At 56.1% G+C, this 14,140-nt stretch overlaps 2 protein-coding genes across 2 annotated transcripts; one reads left to right on the plus strand and one right to left on the minus strand.

Annotated features, from left to right (window-relative positions):
• Positions 1–312: 312 nt before the first annotated feature.
• CCDC86 (coiled-coil domain containing 86) lies at positions 313–8,801 on the plus strand. Its single transcript, XM_020888118.2, has 4 exons — positions 313–1,166; positions 5,774–5,903; positions 7,644–7,718; positions 7,897–8,801. Exons 1-4 carry the CDS (start codon positions 427–429, stop codon positions 8,014–8,016), a joined length of 1,065 nt encoding a protein of 354 aa, XP_020743777.2. The 5' UTR covers positions 313–426; the 3' UTR covers positions 8,017–8,801.
• Positions 8,660–13,742, minus strand: PTGDR2 (prostaglandin D2 receptor 2). Its single transcript, XM_020888117.2, has 2 exons — positions 13,645–13,742; positions 8,660–11,338 (listed from the first exon to the last, which is right to left on the minus strand). Exon 2 carries the CDS (start codon positions 11,328–11,330, stop codon positions 10,110–10,112), a length of 1,221 nt encoding a protein of 406 aa, XP_020743776.1. The 5' UTR covers positions 11,331–11,338; positions 13,645–13,742; the 3' UTR covers positions 8,660–10,109.
• Positions 13,743–14,140: the final 398 nt, after the last annotated feature.

The raw sequence follows: 14,140 nt of genomic DNA on the forward strand, positions 1-14,140 counted from the left end.
GAGAAAATCGAGGACTCCTGTCTAATTGCACAGGAGTGAGTTAGCGGTAAAGTTTCCATCCAGCCTTGCCTTCAGGTTCCCTGAATGTTTTCCCAATCCTCTTGTCTTACAAAAATGGGTCCCTCTCTTCCTTTTTCCGCCTGCACATTTTCTTTCCCAGGAGACCGGGTCCTTAGGAAAAGCAACTGCGGGTCTCAATCTGGAGCTAGTCAATCACAAGTAAATGCGCCAAAGCGCTTTGCGCATGCGCCTAGTGAGCCTAGGCACCACCCCCCGGCCTCCACCCACTCCTCTTAACCCATTACCAACATGGCCTCTGCGGCAACAGCCTCTCTTGCCAGGCACAGACGTGGCGACTTCTGACGTCATAGGACGGCGCCGGTAGTCCCGGAGGCTGCACGTGGGCTCGGAGTTGGTCCCAGAACCATGGATACGCCGCTGAGACGCAGCCGCCGGCTGGAAGGACTAAAGCCTGAATCTCCGGACAACCCCACCTCAATTTTGCAGGTGAGACGGGCCCTTGTGGAGTTCGAGTCGAACCCAGAAGAAACGAGGGAGCCTAGGTCTCCCCCGGGCCTGGGATCTCCCAGTAGTCAGCCGGAGACAAGCCCAGGATCATCCAGTCTGCGGAAGGGGCCAGCCTTAGGGTCCCCTCGAAAGCAGCCAGAGCTGGACTCAGGGTCCCCCCAGGGTCAGCGAGATCCAGGCCTGAATTTTCCCCAAAGTCAGCCGGAATCGAGTCCTGAATCCCACCTACTTCAGCCAAAGCCAGGTGAGGAATCACCAAAGTTCTCCCAGGACCGAGGAGAAGCGGACTCGGAGTTGCCCAAGAGTAAGGAAGAGCCGACCCCGGGGTCCCCTCGACGTCAGTTGCAGCAGGACTCAGGATCACTAGAGCCTTTCCCCGGTCAGAAAGCACCGGGTCCTGAGCCCTCGAAGGCAGTGCAGGAGCTGACACCGCGGTCGCCCGGCTCCCCACGGGATCAGCGTGAGCCGAGCAAGTCACCTGCAGCTGGGGAGCCGGCGAGAGAAGGCCCCGCGCCAAAGAAGCGAGAAGGTTCTTCGGCCCAGGCCCCAACGTCCAAGAAGCCAAAGGAGGAGGTTCCTGTAATCCCGAAAGGGAAGCCCAAGTCTGGGCGGGTGTGGAAGGACCGCTCAAAGAAGAGGTGAAGTGGGGGACAGCTGGGCAGTATTGGGGTTTTGTGTGGTGCTGGGGCCTGGGTGCAGTCTGGAGATAGGTCATGGGTTAAAGAGAGCTCACATCAGCGGGGAGTCACACAAACAGGTCATTATAACCCGAATGTGGTAAAATGCACCGAGATCTCAGGCAGGGGTGCCCTCAAAGGACCCCTGGATAGCACCCTCATGTCTGTGTTCATTCAACACAATTTTATCCTTGTCTCCGCCCTCTCTAGAAATGGGGCAGAAGCAAGTGTACCAGCAAGGGAGGTCTTCATGGACCAACATCCATTACAGTTATTTGCCTTTTTTATAAAGGTGTTAATAAGCACCTAGTATAAAGGACGCTACTAAGCATTCTAGTACCTGTTGTCCAGGGAAGGGGCCTTTCAAACAGGGACCAGCATGCATCTTGCCATTTAATCAGCTCTCTGCAAACAGCAGGCATTAAGATTATCCTCATTTTACATATGAGGACCCCTTGGCTCAGGGAGGCTAAATGAGTGCTAGAGGCAGGACCTGAACTCAGATCTGACTCCGAAGCCTGCATGAAAGCCTTTTACGTATGCTCTGTAGATCCACCTTGCACTGGATTGCAACCTTCTTTTTTTCTTTTAATTTTTTGTTGGAGTATAGTTGATTAACAGTGTTGTGTTAGTCTCACGTGTACAGCAAAGTGATTCAATTATACATATACCTGTATCCATTCTTTTCCAAATTCTTTCCCCATTTAGGTTGTGACATAATATTGAGCAGAGTTCCCTGTGCTATATAGTAGGTCCTTGGGGCTGTCCATTTTAAATACTGCAGTGTGTACATGTCAATCCCAGACTCCCTAACTATCCCTTCTAAAGGGTAGGCGTGACGTCACGTCTTTCTGTGCCGCAGGCAGTAAGTACTCTGTTAAATGCTTGTTGAATGAAGGAACAAAGAGGCTCAGCTGATTAAGGAAGTGTTTATGCTGCCAGTAAGGAGAGGTCCTGGGAAATCCCGTGGACAGAGGAGCCTGGCGGGCTTCAGTCCATGAAGTCACACAAGAGTCAGACAAGACTTAGCAACTAAACAACAATAAAATCACCTGGCAGGCAGGAACTTGTGACCGTGAGGAACCACGGGGAAGGCAGTGATTTTAAGGAAGAAGCAGAAATTTACTAAGAATTGACTGTATATCATGCTTTGTGTGCTAGGCCTTTTGCAGATGTCATACTGCTGAATCCCCTGAAGCCCAAGGCAGTGGGAATTATTCCCCTCCCCCATTAAATAGAGAAGACTCTAAAACAGGGAGTAATTTCCTACAAGTCACCAATCAGAGACTTTGGGCTGTTGGAGAAGTGGGTGGTGGCACTGCCCCTCCACATCAATGGCAGCAGGTCCCAGAGAATGCTGGGACCAGTGATGGCCAGGCAGGACCAGATGAAAAGGCTGGTTCTGGTGGGAAGAGGGTGATGAGCAAGTTGAGTGTAGGAGCCTGGTACTTGGGAGGTGGAGGGGGAAAATGAGCTCGCTGAGCAAGAGGGGACTGCCTGCACCCATGAACAGGCTCAGCAGAGGATACCAAGAAGGGAGAGAAACAGGGTATTTTGTCCCAGCTCACTGCATAAAACCCTTCCTGACTTCCTGTTGTTTGCCTGGAGACGTGCTCCAGACTTCTTTTTCTCCTCCGTCATCACTGAGCGTCTCTCACACTGACCTCCCCTCTGTGTTCCCCTGTGGGTGATGCTTCCTCCCAGCTCAGGGCCTTTGCACATACTGTTCTTCTATCGAAAGGCTGTCCCACTGGCCAATCCCTGCTCATCTCTCAGGGCTCAGCTTAAACATCGCTCCTTGGGAAAAGCCCTCTTTTTCCAACCCAACAAGGGTCAAATCCTCAAGCTATGTGTTGTCATTGTACCTTATACTTCTCTCTTGTTAACACCCCCACTTGCATAAATGCTTGTTTAGTTCTGTGATTCTTGTGAGCTGCCAGCTTCCCCTCTAGACCAGAGGCTTCAGGAAAGTGGGGATTTACCTTTAATGGTTGGATTCCCCCAGAGCCCAGCACATGCTAGACACTGAGTTGAACAAACAGATGAATGAAAACAAAGGTAGTTCATTCATTTAACCAATTTACATAGCATCGAGCTAGGGTCTGGGGGTAAGCATGGCTGTAAATGAAACATTCTGGTTGTGAGAAACAGGTAACCAACACATAGTATGTCAGTAACAAGTAAAAGAGTGTGGGCCGTTGTCACAATGATCAGGGATAACTTCACTGCCCCGGGGATGTGAGCAGAGGCTTGAATGAACATATCAGAAAAGAGTATCCAGGCAAGGGGAACAGGAAGTCCAGAGGCAAGCCTGTGCTCCCATGATTGAGAAACAGTCCAGAGGCCTCATCAGTGGGCAATGGGGGTGCCGTAGGAGGAGAGTGGTCAGAGGGGTCATAGGGCCAGGTCACACGGGTCCTTGTAGGGACCTAAGAGCGCAACAGAGCCATGGGAAGTATTGAGCAAAAGAGTGATGCAGCCTGACCTCTGGGAGGACCGGTGTGGCCTGTGGAGGACAGACCATTCCGAGGGCAGGGGCGAGAGCGGGGAGACCAGTGAGGAAGCTGCTGCGCTAGAATTAAAGCACCTTCAGAAGCTGCACCAGGCCTGCGGATAAGGGCCAAAAGGGCAGTGGGGTGGGTGTTTGGGATCTTTGAGGAAGCAGCTCTGGCGATTGGTGAGTGAGCCCCAAGACTAAACTGTGGCGGGGTAGGGAGGCCAGCACCTGCTACAGGAGGTGTCCCAGCTGTGGGGGGTGGGGGTGGGGGGTTCAAGGGAGGCAGCCAAGGCTGGGAAGGCCCACCTCCCATGTCCAGGCCCAATGCCCCCTTCTGCCCAGTCCTCCCTGAGTGAGCCAGCTCCCATCTCTAAAGGGTGGATTCACTGAGCACCTACCATGTGCAGAGCACTGGGCTAAGTGCTTCTCAGGCCGAGAGCCACTAACCCTCCCACCACCCTTTGCAATGGCAATGGCTGTTGTCTCCAGGTAACACAGACTCAGAGAGGCTGCCTGGTCCAATGTTACACAGGTAGTAAGTGGTGGATCCAGGCCTGCCTTCCTTCAATCTCCAGGTAAAAGCAGTGCTCTGAAACTGCACTGCCCCAGTGTCTTAGCCACCAGCCACCTGTGGCTGTTTAAATAGCTTACAGTTCAAGTTCAAAAATCAGTTCCCTGGTCATCAGCCACATTTCAGATGCTCTCCCTGATTGGCCAGCATAGGTAAAGGGCGTCCCCACTGCTACAGAAGGGTCCCCTGACCGCTGCCCCGGGAGGATGCAGCAGAGTCCTGCCTGAGGCTCTGTGTGTCCAGCTCCCCTTGGCCTTGTCCCTTCGGGGGCCTCATGCCCCAGGCTGAGATGCCTGGCTGTACGGGCAGGGAGGGAGTCCATGCAGCAGGCCCTTGGGAAGGGGGAGAGGGAGCAGCGGGGGGTGTGCTGGGGTGGGGCAGTCAGAACTGGGGAGGGGGGAAATCAGGCTGAGGACGGACAGGCCTGGGGTCAGGGTCCAGGCTGTAGGGAGCAGGAAGGGGGAGAGATGAACTGGAAGAGCAGTTTTGAGCCTTCTGGGGAGTGGGGGTGAGGCCTCTGCGTGGTGCCCGCTGCAGCCTTCAGATCCCTGCTTCCTGTGACCACATGGGTTGTGATATAGTGGACGTGGATAAACAGGAGCTCTGGAAAGTCAAGAAATTATTGAGGGAGGTGGAAAGGCCACTACAAAAGGATCTGCTGAGAAGGAAAGAAGGCCCGTGGGACACCTGCACCCCAGGCTTCAAATCGTTCAGAGAAAAAGAAAAGGGAGGGGCATGGTTGCAGAAACCCCCAGGCCCACATCATCAGTCTAGGCAGCCCTCAGCATTTTCCTGGTCATGCTCCTCATTCCTTCTTGATCCTCAAAATGTTTCTCCTTTTTCCTGGAAGATTTTACAGCGTATCCTACATAGGTCATCCAACCGCTAGATCCTGGTGGTGTTCTTACAGAGGTGATCTCGCTCCTCCTGTGACCTTGTCACTGTCACTCTCTAGAATATCCAGACTTCCCTGATGTTGCCTAGCTCCCACTCCATATTCACATTTCCCCTGATGGGAAGAGAGACTCTGAATCACTGCAGGGGACTGTGAGCATTTGCATGTTCTGAGATGAAATGAGCACCTTGGTAGAGAGTGAACCCCATTCCAGAGGCGTCCACACCCAGGCCCCCTGCACTTGGCCAGAGCAGTGGAGCTTGCTAGCAGAGGCCATTTGGCATGGACTCTTGATCACAGACTGCTCCTCAGGATCAGGGTGACCCAGAGCAATTATTTAACCTCTCTGAGCCTTGGTCAGCACCTCTGTAAAATGGAGAGAAAGGGAGTACCCACCTCAAGCACATAACCAGCGCTTCAAAAATGGCCTCGGGTGTGATCAGGGGCCCCGTCCTGCCCCAGGCCTGGACGGTCGACTGCCTGGGGAGCTGGCAGGTGGGGGAGGTGATTCTGACTGGGATCTGGGGGAGAAGGCCCGGAACTGAGAGGAGGGAGGGCACGGGGGCATCACACCGGCTCCTTGAACGCCCACTTCCCACATCCAGGTTCTCCCAGATGGTTCAGGACAAGTCCCTGCGCACATCCTGGCAGCGGAAGATGAAGGACCGGCAGGAGAGGAAGCTGGCTAAGGACTTCGCCCGGCACCTGGAGGAGGAGAAGGAGCGGCACCGGCAGGTGAGGGGCGGGCCAGGCAGGGGCTGAGCCGGTGTTGGCCGTAACAGGGGCAGGTGGGAAGAGGAGCTGTCCTCTAACCCAGAGACCTTGGGAAGACAGGGAGCCTGGCCAGAAGCAGAAGCGCAGTCCAGGACCCCAGGGTAGGGAAGCCCAGTGGAACATCAGATTTAGCCAGGGGCCTTATGTGAGCCCCAGGGATGGGAGGAGGCCCAGGATGCAGCCCCCTGGGCCCTCACTGGTGATCAGAGCATTCAGTGAGATGGGCTCAGGGGTCCCTGCCCTGGACCTGCTCTGATGGGAAGGGCTGATGAATCGGAGGCTCTATCCTGGGTGTTGTTGCCAGTGTACTCTGAGACACAGCTCCCACACATCAGCAGAGAGGGCTGCCTGCAGAATCCTCCAGCTCCTCCCTGACGCTCAACCCAAGGCCACAAATGTCCCGTTAGAGGTTCATGCCCAACCTCTTTAGTCTCCAGGAAGCGCCAGCAGGCAGCACCCAGAGAGAGGGAGGTGCTGGTGTTGGTTCACCAGAAGCAGAGTGATCAGTGGGACTTCACTCACCCAGGGGCCCCCAAAGAGTCAGACACCTTGCCTCCAGCTTGCGGTCCCTGCCCGCCCTCAAGGGGAGAGGTGGGCCAGTCACTCAGTCATCCGTCCCCCGCCTTGAGTCGCCCCAGCTCAGCTCCTGTGGCAGAGACCCTGCAGATGGTGTGGCTGCCACCGTGTACCCGGGCCTTATCTCGCTTCCTGTGCGGCCCTGGCTGCCTCTTGGGCAAGACAGAACCTTCTTGTCACCATCCCCTTCAGAGGTGCCCCTGCCCAGCCCCCAGCCCAGACCTTCCCCAGCCTCCGGGAGCTCAAGTATCACTTCTCCTTTCTCTCCACGGGCCCAGGCTGCCCCTTCAGCCTTGAGTTGCCAAAGCCGAGAGGCCCCTGACCACACACAGCCTCAAGGCCGCCATCCCTGCCCCGGGCCCACCAGGCACAGTAGTCAGCATAGCCATTCCAGAGGAAGTCTGCATCTAGATTCACCTTCTAAGTGTCCCCAGTGGGCCGGTCCTTTTCCAAGCCCTGTGTATGTATTCGTTCATTTAGTCCTCAAAGCAACCTCATGTAATCACATCTTCACTTTAAAGATAGGAGGTAGAGGCCCAGAGCTGAAACCACTTTACCAAAGTCACCCATTTAGGAAGTAGCAGAGTCAGGATTCAGACTGACCCACATCGCTCTGGGGTCTCTTCTTTGCAGCCTTCGCCCTTCCTAGCCCTGCACTGGGGTGACCCTTGGAAAGCTAGCCCTCATCCTTGCCCTTGCATTCTAGGGGCTCGTGGACTTCAAGGAGGAGGGAGATGCTGAGAGGATGGAAATGAGGGGAAGGGCCAGCGATCCCTTCTCCCTGGGCGGCAGTTGATGAGGGGCGTGGTGCAAAGGACCATTGTCCACGTGAGCCTGAGCTTCCAGGTGGGGCACCACCCATGTCTTACACCTGATCAGGTGCCCACCTTCTCAGGTGGAGTCAGGAACTTCCTGCTACAGCAGGCCTCTGGGTGGTGGTCCCACGGGCACAGGGACAGTGTCCTCACTGGCTCGCTACCTCCACAGCACTAGGAGCAACTGGGAGCTGGGATAAGTGGCCCTTTGGCCCTCCTCGCTGGGAATTCTCTCAGCTCTGACTGCCTGAGAGACCAGGGCCGCCTCAGCGCCCAGACCCATACATACCTGCTTCCCCTTTGTGTCCAGGAGAAGAAGGAGCGCCGTGCAGAGAACCTGAGACGCCGCCTGGAGAATGAGCGGAAGGCGGAAATTGTCCAAGTGGTGAGTGTCACCCTACATGGGGGACGGGCTGGATGTCGGGTTCCAGACACCCTGGCGCCCCTCCCTCACGGCCCCCTGCTCGTGCCACAATCCCAGGTCCCCGCAGTGACCTCCCTTTCCTCGGGGAATGGGGTGGAGAGCCCGGCCACACTGATGCCCTCCCCTCAACCATCCCCAGATCCGAAACCCCGCCAAGCTCAAGCGGGCGAAGAAGAAGCAGCTGCGATCCATCGAGAAGCGGGACACACTGGCCCAGCTGCAGAAGCAGCCGCCACAGCGGCCGGCCACCAAAGTCTGAGCTTAGGACAGCCGAGGCCTTCGGTGGCCAACCACCGTGTCACACACGGCAGCCCCCGGGCCACTGGCCACCCGCCTCCGCTGATCCGGCACTCCGGCTCTGTGGCTCCCAAACGGGCTCCATCCGAGCTGGGGCTCTGAGCCTTCGAGGGCCATTGGGCAGGTCTTTGTGGAGCAGACAGAGCCTGGAACTTCCTTCCTGGAACAGAGACTGGAAGGTGGAAAAGGGTCAGCCCTCTCCTCCCCCTTACTCCCGACCATTGCCCTCTTCTCTCCAAGTGCCTTCAAACTGAGAAGAGTAATTTCTGCTTGCCTCAGGGAGCTGAAGACTAGAGGGTGACTCCCCAGAATGTGTGGGCTCTGTCTCAGGGTCTTGGGTCCAACCCAGGCCAGGAGACCAGAAGTCAGGAATCCAGCTCCCCCCTGAACCTTTCCAAAGGCTGTTTTGGATCCGTCTGCAGCCCACTGACCCTGTCACCCAGCAGACTAAATCTCACTCCACCACACTTTGCAACACTTAAGGTTAAGATGGGGTGGGAGAGGCATTTGGGGGCGGGGGGGGGGATAGTGTCTCTCTATCTCCCCCTTTCCTGTCCCAGACTCTGCAGAAGCCCCCAGAAATCTGATTAATTCATGCCATCCAGTCTCCAGCAAAAATCTTTATTGAACGCCTGCTGTGTACCGGCACAATTCTAGGTGGCAGGGAATACAGACAAAAGTCTGTAAAAAAAGCTCCTTGAAAGCTTCAAGGAGCTTTCATTCTGATGGATAAAACATAACAAACAAGTCAAGTGTATTGTGTGTCAGATGGCGCCAAGTGCTGAGAGAAGCAAGGGAGCAGGCAGGAGGGAACGTGGGTGAAGCATCAGGATGGGATGTCTGTTCAGTCAGCTGTCCATCAACTGCTCCGTTTGCCTAGCGTGGGAATAAGTGAGTAAACACTGGGAGCCCAGCTGCAGGTGGTGGCACAGGGAGCCCTGAACCATGTCCCAGAAGTTTCTCACCCGGCTCTTCCATGGGTGTTCCATCAGCCAGATGTGTATTGCACCAGGCCTGGGATGCTGAGCTAAACAGACAGGATAGTGGAGGTGCTATAGTAAGTTACCCCTCACACCTGCCAGCTGAGGGTCAGAGCTGCAGCCCCTTTGAGGTCAGGAGGTGAGGGACGCACAGATCTAGGGGTTACCAGCATTGCCCGGAGAGCATCCCACGGAACTGAAGGCCGGCATATCAGGTGAGCTCAGCAAAAGGGCTGTGGTCTCGGAGGTTGCCAGGCACATTCAAACACTCCAGACCTCAGTACAGATGTGCATTGTACTTTAACTAGCCCAGGTTTCCCAAACATTTGACCATAGCACCCCTTGCTTTTGCCATTTGGGCAGTGCTGGGGCAGACAGATGGGGGCTCCCACGCAGCTATCATAAGGACCTTGAGTATGGGGTGGGGGGTAGGGGGGCTCTTTCACATACTAACAGTAATTGAACAGGTAAATGCCAGTGGTTAGTATGCAGACCCTGTATGTTGGGCAGGTTATTTAACCTTCCTGCACTGCAACTTGCACATGGTATCAATAAAAAGTGGGGCTAATAGAACTTGACCCTCTTCCCCAGACTCAGATAAAACCTATATAGGTCAGTAAATGACAACTAAACGACCACAGTGAAAAGGTTAGCCCCCAACAGTGCTTCCCAAACCTTTCCTCTCACTTTCAGCTCCAAAACTACTTGACTGGTTTAATGTAAAACTCGACCCCACCCATCACCTGCTAAAATAGCTCCAGGGAGATGTGTCCTGTGTATCCACTACCCTAGCTTGAGACGTCTTAGGGTTTTAGCCTTGCATTACTCTTGGGAGCTTGTTGGAAACACAGAATTTCAATCCCACCCCCCTCCCCTGCCCCTCCGCGCCAGCCCTCGGCTGGGCCAGCTCAACCAGACAATCCCTGGATGACTCCCGCGCAATGATGTTTGAGAAGCACTCTAACTTCTTTTCTGAAGAATTCACTGAGTCACGTGGGGGGGGCGATCGCTTCCAGCCCTTGCCTCCCGGGGAGAATGGAATGGTTCTGAGCCGGGCGATTCGGGTCCGTGCCTCCTACCCCGAGGTGGTGCTCAGCGCCCGGTTCAGGGGGCCCCGCTCGTCCTGGGATGGGGCGCGGTCCCTCTGCGGCGGTGCCGAGCGGTCGCCCAGTAGCCAGTCGAGCAGGCGCGCGGGCCAGAGCGCAGGCAGGCGGCGGCCGCTGCTCTCGGAGAAGGAGGAGGCCGAGGTGTTGGTGGAAGAGGCGCGGCGCCGGCGGCGGCTACTGCCCCCGGCGGTCAGATCGCTGTCGTCCACCAGCACGCTCTCCAGCACGCTCCGCAGCGAGCGCCGCAGCTTGCGCAGCACGTCGGGGCAGGTAAACACGTAGAGCAGCGGGTTGATCACGCTGTTGATGAAGGCCAGGCTGGTGACGAAGGGCAGCCCGCGCCACACGAGCGGCCGCAGCGACGGGTTCGCGTGCGCCCGCGCCTCCATCACGCTGAACACGTGGTAGGGGCCCCAGCAGAGCGCGAAGGCCGCCACCACGGCCGCCACCAGGCGCACGAAGCGGCTGGACCGCCGGCGGCCGCGGTGGCGCAGCTGCGCGCTCACAGCCAAGTGGCTCGAGGCGATGATAGCCAGCGGCACAGCGAAGGCCAGCAGGAACTTGCTGACGGCCAGGGCCGTCTGGCGCGAGTCGCACGTGGCGTTGCGGTCCGGCCCGGGGCTCAGGAGCAGCACGTTGTAGTAGCACATGATGCGCCCGTCCAGCCGCGGGATGGTGTCCCGGAACACGAAGTAGGGCACGGTGTTGATCACGGCCAGGACCCAGAGCGCCAGGCAGACCTTGTGGGCAGCGGCCACCGTGCGGTGGTTCTGTGCCCACACGGGCCGCACCACCTGCAGGCAGCGGTCCAGGCTGATGGCGCTGAGCAGGAAGCCGCTGGCAAACATGTTGAGGAAGAAGATGGAGGAGTGTAGCTTGCAGAAGGTGGTGCCCAGCTTCCAGGAGTGGCCCACGGCCAGGAAGTAGGTGAAGAAGGGCAGGGAGGCGGTGGCCAGAAAGTCGGACAGGGCCAGGTGCAGCACCCAGGTGGTGACCACGGTCTGGCGCATGCGGCAGCCCACCACGAAGAGAATGAGTCCATTCTCCACCAGGCCCAGCAGCGAGGCCAGCCCGTGCAGCAGCACCGACACATGGTCCATGTAGCGGATGCTGGAGTTGCTGTGGCTTTGGAGGCGGCTCATCTGCTCCAGGAGGGGACAGAGCGGCTTCGTTGTGATGTTGGCCAACATGGTGGGCTCTGTGGCAGAGAGGAAGAGGCGCTGTGGGGGGCAGTTCTGGGCAATGGGGAACCCTGGCCAGGATATGGGACTGTGTCTAGGTTATAGGGTTGTTGGGAGAATTAAATGAATGAACAAATATATAAGAATTTCAGGGGCTGCCCTGGTGGCTCAGTGGTAAAGAACCCACCTGCCAGTGGGAGACATGGTTTCAATCCCTGGGCTGGGAAGATTCCCTGGAGAAGGAAATGGCAACCCACTCCAGTATTCTTGCCTGGGAAATCCCATGGACAGAGGAGCCTGGTGGGCTACAGTCCATGGGGTTGCAAAAGAGTTGGACATGACTTAGCGACTAAACAACAACAACCATATAAGCATTTCAAGCAAGAGTAAGCACGAAGTAAGCAGTATATCAATGGCATTGTAATTAAGTAGATAGCCTAAGATCAATTGGAGAAATAGGTACCAAGGTCAGGCCATGCAGGACTCCCTTTTCCCAATCTCCAGAGCACTGGGGCGTGAGTGAGGCTCCCCTAAAGGGCAGGAGGATTCAACTGGACTGGGGGATGGGACGGGAAGGAGTCCGTGGCCTTAAGGGGTGCCCTCCCCCCACCCACCCCCAGCAGCCCCCAGACCTTGCCTTCCTGCGGCCCTTCACTCCCACAGTGGTGGCTGGTTGGATGTGTGGCTGCCAACAGTGGAAGCAACCCCCCCTTTGATAGTTGAAGAGGAAATAAGATAAGAGCAGAGAGAGAGCTGGGCAGGAGGAACTACCAGATTTGGGCTCTGGAGGCCCATTACGGTCAAAAGACCCCTGCCCAGAGGCGGCCACAGGCGCTCTGCCAGTTCCAGGAAACCCAGCCTTGTTCATTCATTTATTCACTCACCCACACATTCATTCAACAGCCCTTTATGGAGCAACTACTTAGGTAAGCACTGGAGAAGCCAATCTCTGGCCAGGTGTGCAGACATCCCAGAAGTGCAGACCCACAGCCTCATCAAGAATCCAGGACCACCCAAAGTGGAGCCAGTGGAGATCAGTGAGGGCAGAGGAGGTCTGGATGGGAGGCTGCCTGCAGGAAGTCAGCAGGGTAGCAGGGGGAGGGAACTGGGGATCGTCCTGGGCCCCCCACAACATGCTAGGAGCCGTGGTAGGTCCTTTATCTAGGTGTTCTCGTGCTCACGGCTCTAGAAGAAAGGGGCTGGTACTTCTCTCCATCCCATTTTGCAGATGAGGACACTGAGACTCAAGTGTTTCCATCACTTGCCCAGAATTTCCCGAATAATACAGGCAGGTGGAGAAACGAGAGTTTAGCATTCAGCCTGCTATCATTCCTCTTCCTCTGAGCTCTAAGCATGAGGTGATGGAGGAAAAAAAGAAGGAAAGGCAAGGCAGGGTCAGGGGGATTGGTCTTCAGTATCCATCTTTCCACAGGAGACACTTTTGGCCAGGATGTGAAAATCTACACCCTTCTCTGGAGACCATGGTCCTTCATAGGATGAGGGCCCAGGATATCAAACTAGAATTTCCTTGACAGGTGAGGCACTTGGAGCTGGGGACCTGCAGGTATGGGGGAGGGGTGCTGTTGTCCCCGTGTGCTCCCTAGAACGCTCAAATTTCCCAAGTTCTAGAGTCTGCAGAGCAATTATATTCACAATGAGACCGCATTTTCCAGAAGAGGAAACAGAGGTTCAGAGGAGCACAAGATCTTATCCAGTGTCCCTCAGCTGCCGGGGAAGGGGCGCTGCAGGAACTCCACTCCCAGCAAACACATACATGCCAGCCCCTCCCTGTGCTGAAACATCCCTTTTAGCCCCATCTAAGTCCCCCGAGGATGCTGTGAAAGCATGTCCTGCTGTGCCCTGGGACCTGAGCCAGGATGGACCTTCTGGCTGATGGAGTCTGGCCCCCAGCCTCCCAGGATTTTCAGGGAGCCCAGCAATGAGAGTCCTGTTTTGACAGAGGGCTGGGGGCAAAGAACACTCAGTTTTTAGTGTCAGAGACCTGGCTTTGAATCCCAGCCCCTTGACTTCCTGGCTGGGTGAACTTGGGGTCAGTTACCTTAGGACCCGCTCATGGGACCCTCCCACCCAGATGGCTCCTGAGTCTTGAAAGAGAAGCTTTAACGGTCTTTCACTGTGACTGCTGTCTAGTAATTACCTGAGAAACTGTGGTGCTTCCCTCTTCAGAGCAGTATGTCCCCTCCAGTCTAGTCTCTGCCATCCTAGCTGGTAAGAGCCCTCTCCCCTGATAAAATTATGCCCTCTATCCTGGGTCCAGAGGAGGCACTGAGGCTGCCCAGCCCCAGGGCCACCATCTCCTTACCTGATACAGAGGGCACACAGGATTCCAGCCCCGGAGGCAGTCAGCTCCTCGAGACAGACAGGAGGCAGCGGGCAGGCAGAGAGAGACAGGGGAGGAAGGCTGAGGAGGAAATAGCTGTCAGCCCCAGAGTCAGTGTGTGTGTATTTAGGGGAGGGGTGTGGGGGGAGGCGGGGACAGCTAGAGAGTGAAGTATTACACTGGTGTTCAAGTAACATCCATCTCCATTGATGGGGATTGGACGAAACTGCCAGCTTGTCCTGTCTCTCTTTACAAAGGCGATTTTGCAAAAGCCCGGGGTCAAGTGTACATGTACATGGAGAATTAGGCGTAGGGCAGAAAGTGTGAGCCTGTGTTCATTTTGAGAGTGGCAGGTGTGTAGGAGAAGTGCTTGAGGAGAAGGGTGTCCTGTCCATCTGTGCCATCCTGGACTGCCCTCCCCTGACCCCATCGCCCTCAGGAAAGAGACCTCATGTGGCTCCTCCCGTGTGCCCAGGCA

The sequence above is a fragment of the Odocoileus virginianus genome, chromosome 28 (assembly GCF_023699985.2).
Source record: "Odocoileus virginianus isolate 20LAN1187 ecotype Illinois chromosome 28, Ovbor_1.2, whole genome shotgun sequence".
In the NCBI taxonomy this organism is placed as follows: domain Eukaryota; kingdom Metazoa; phylum Chordata; class Mammalia; order Artiodactyla; family Cervidae; genus Odocoileus; species Odocoileus virginianus.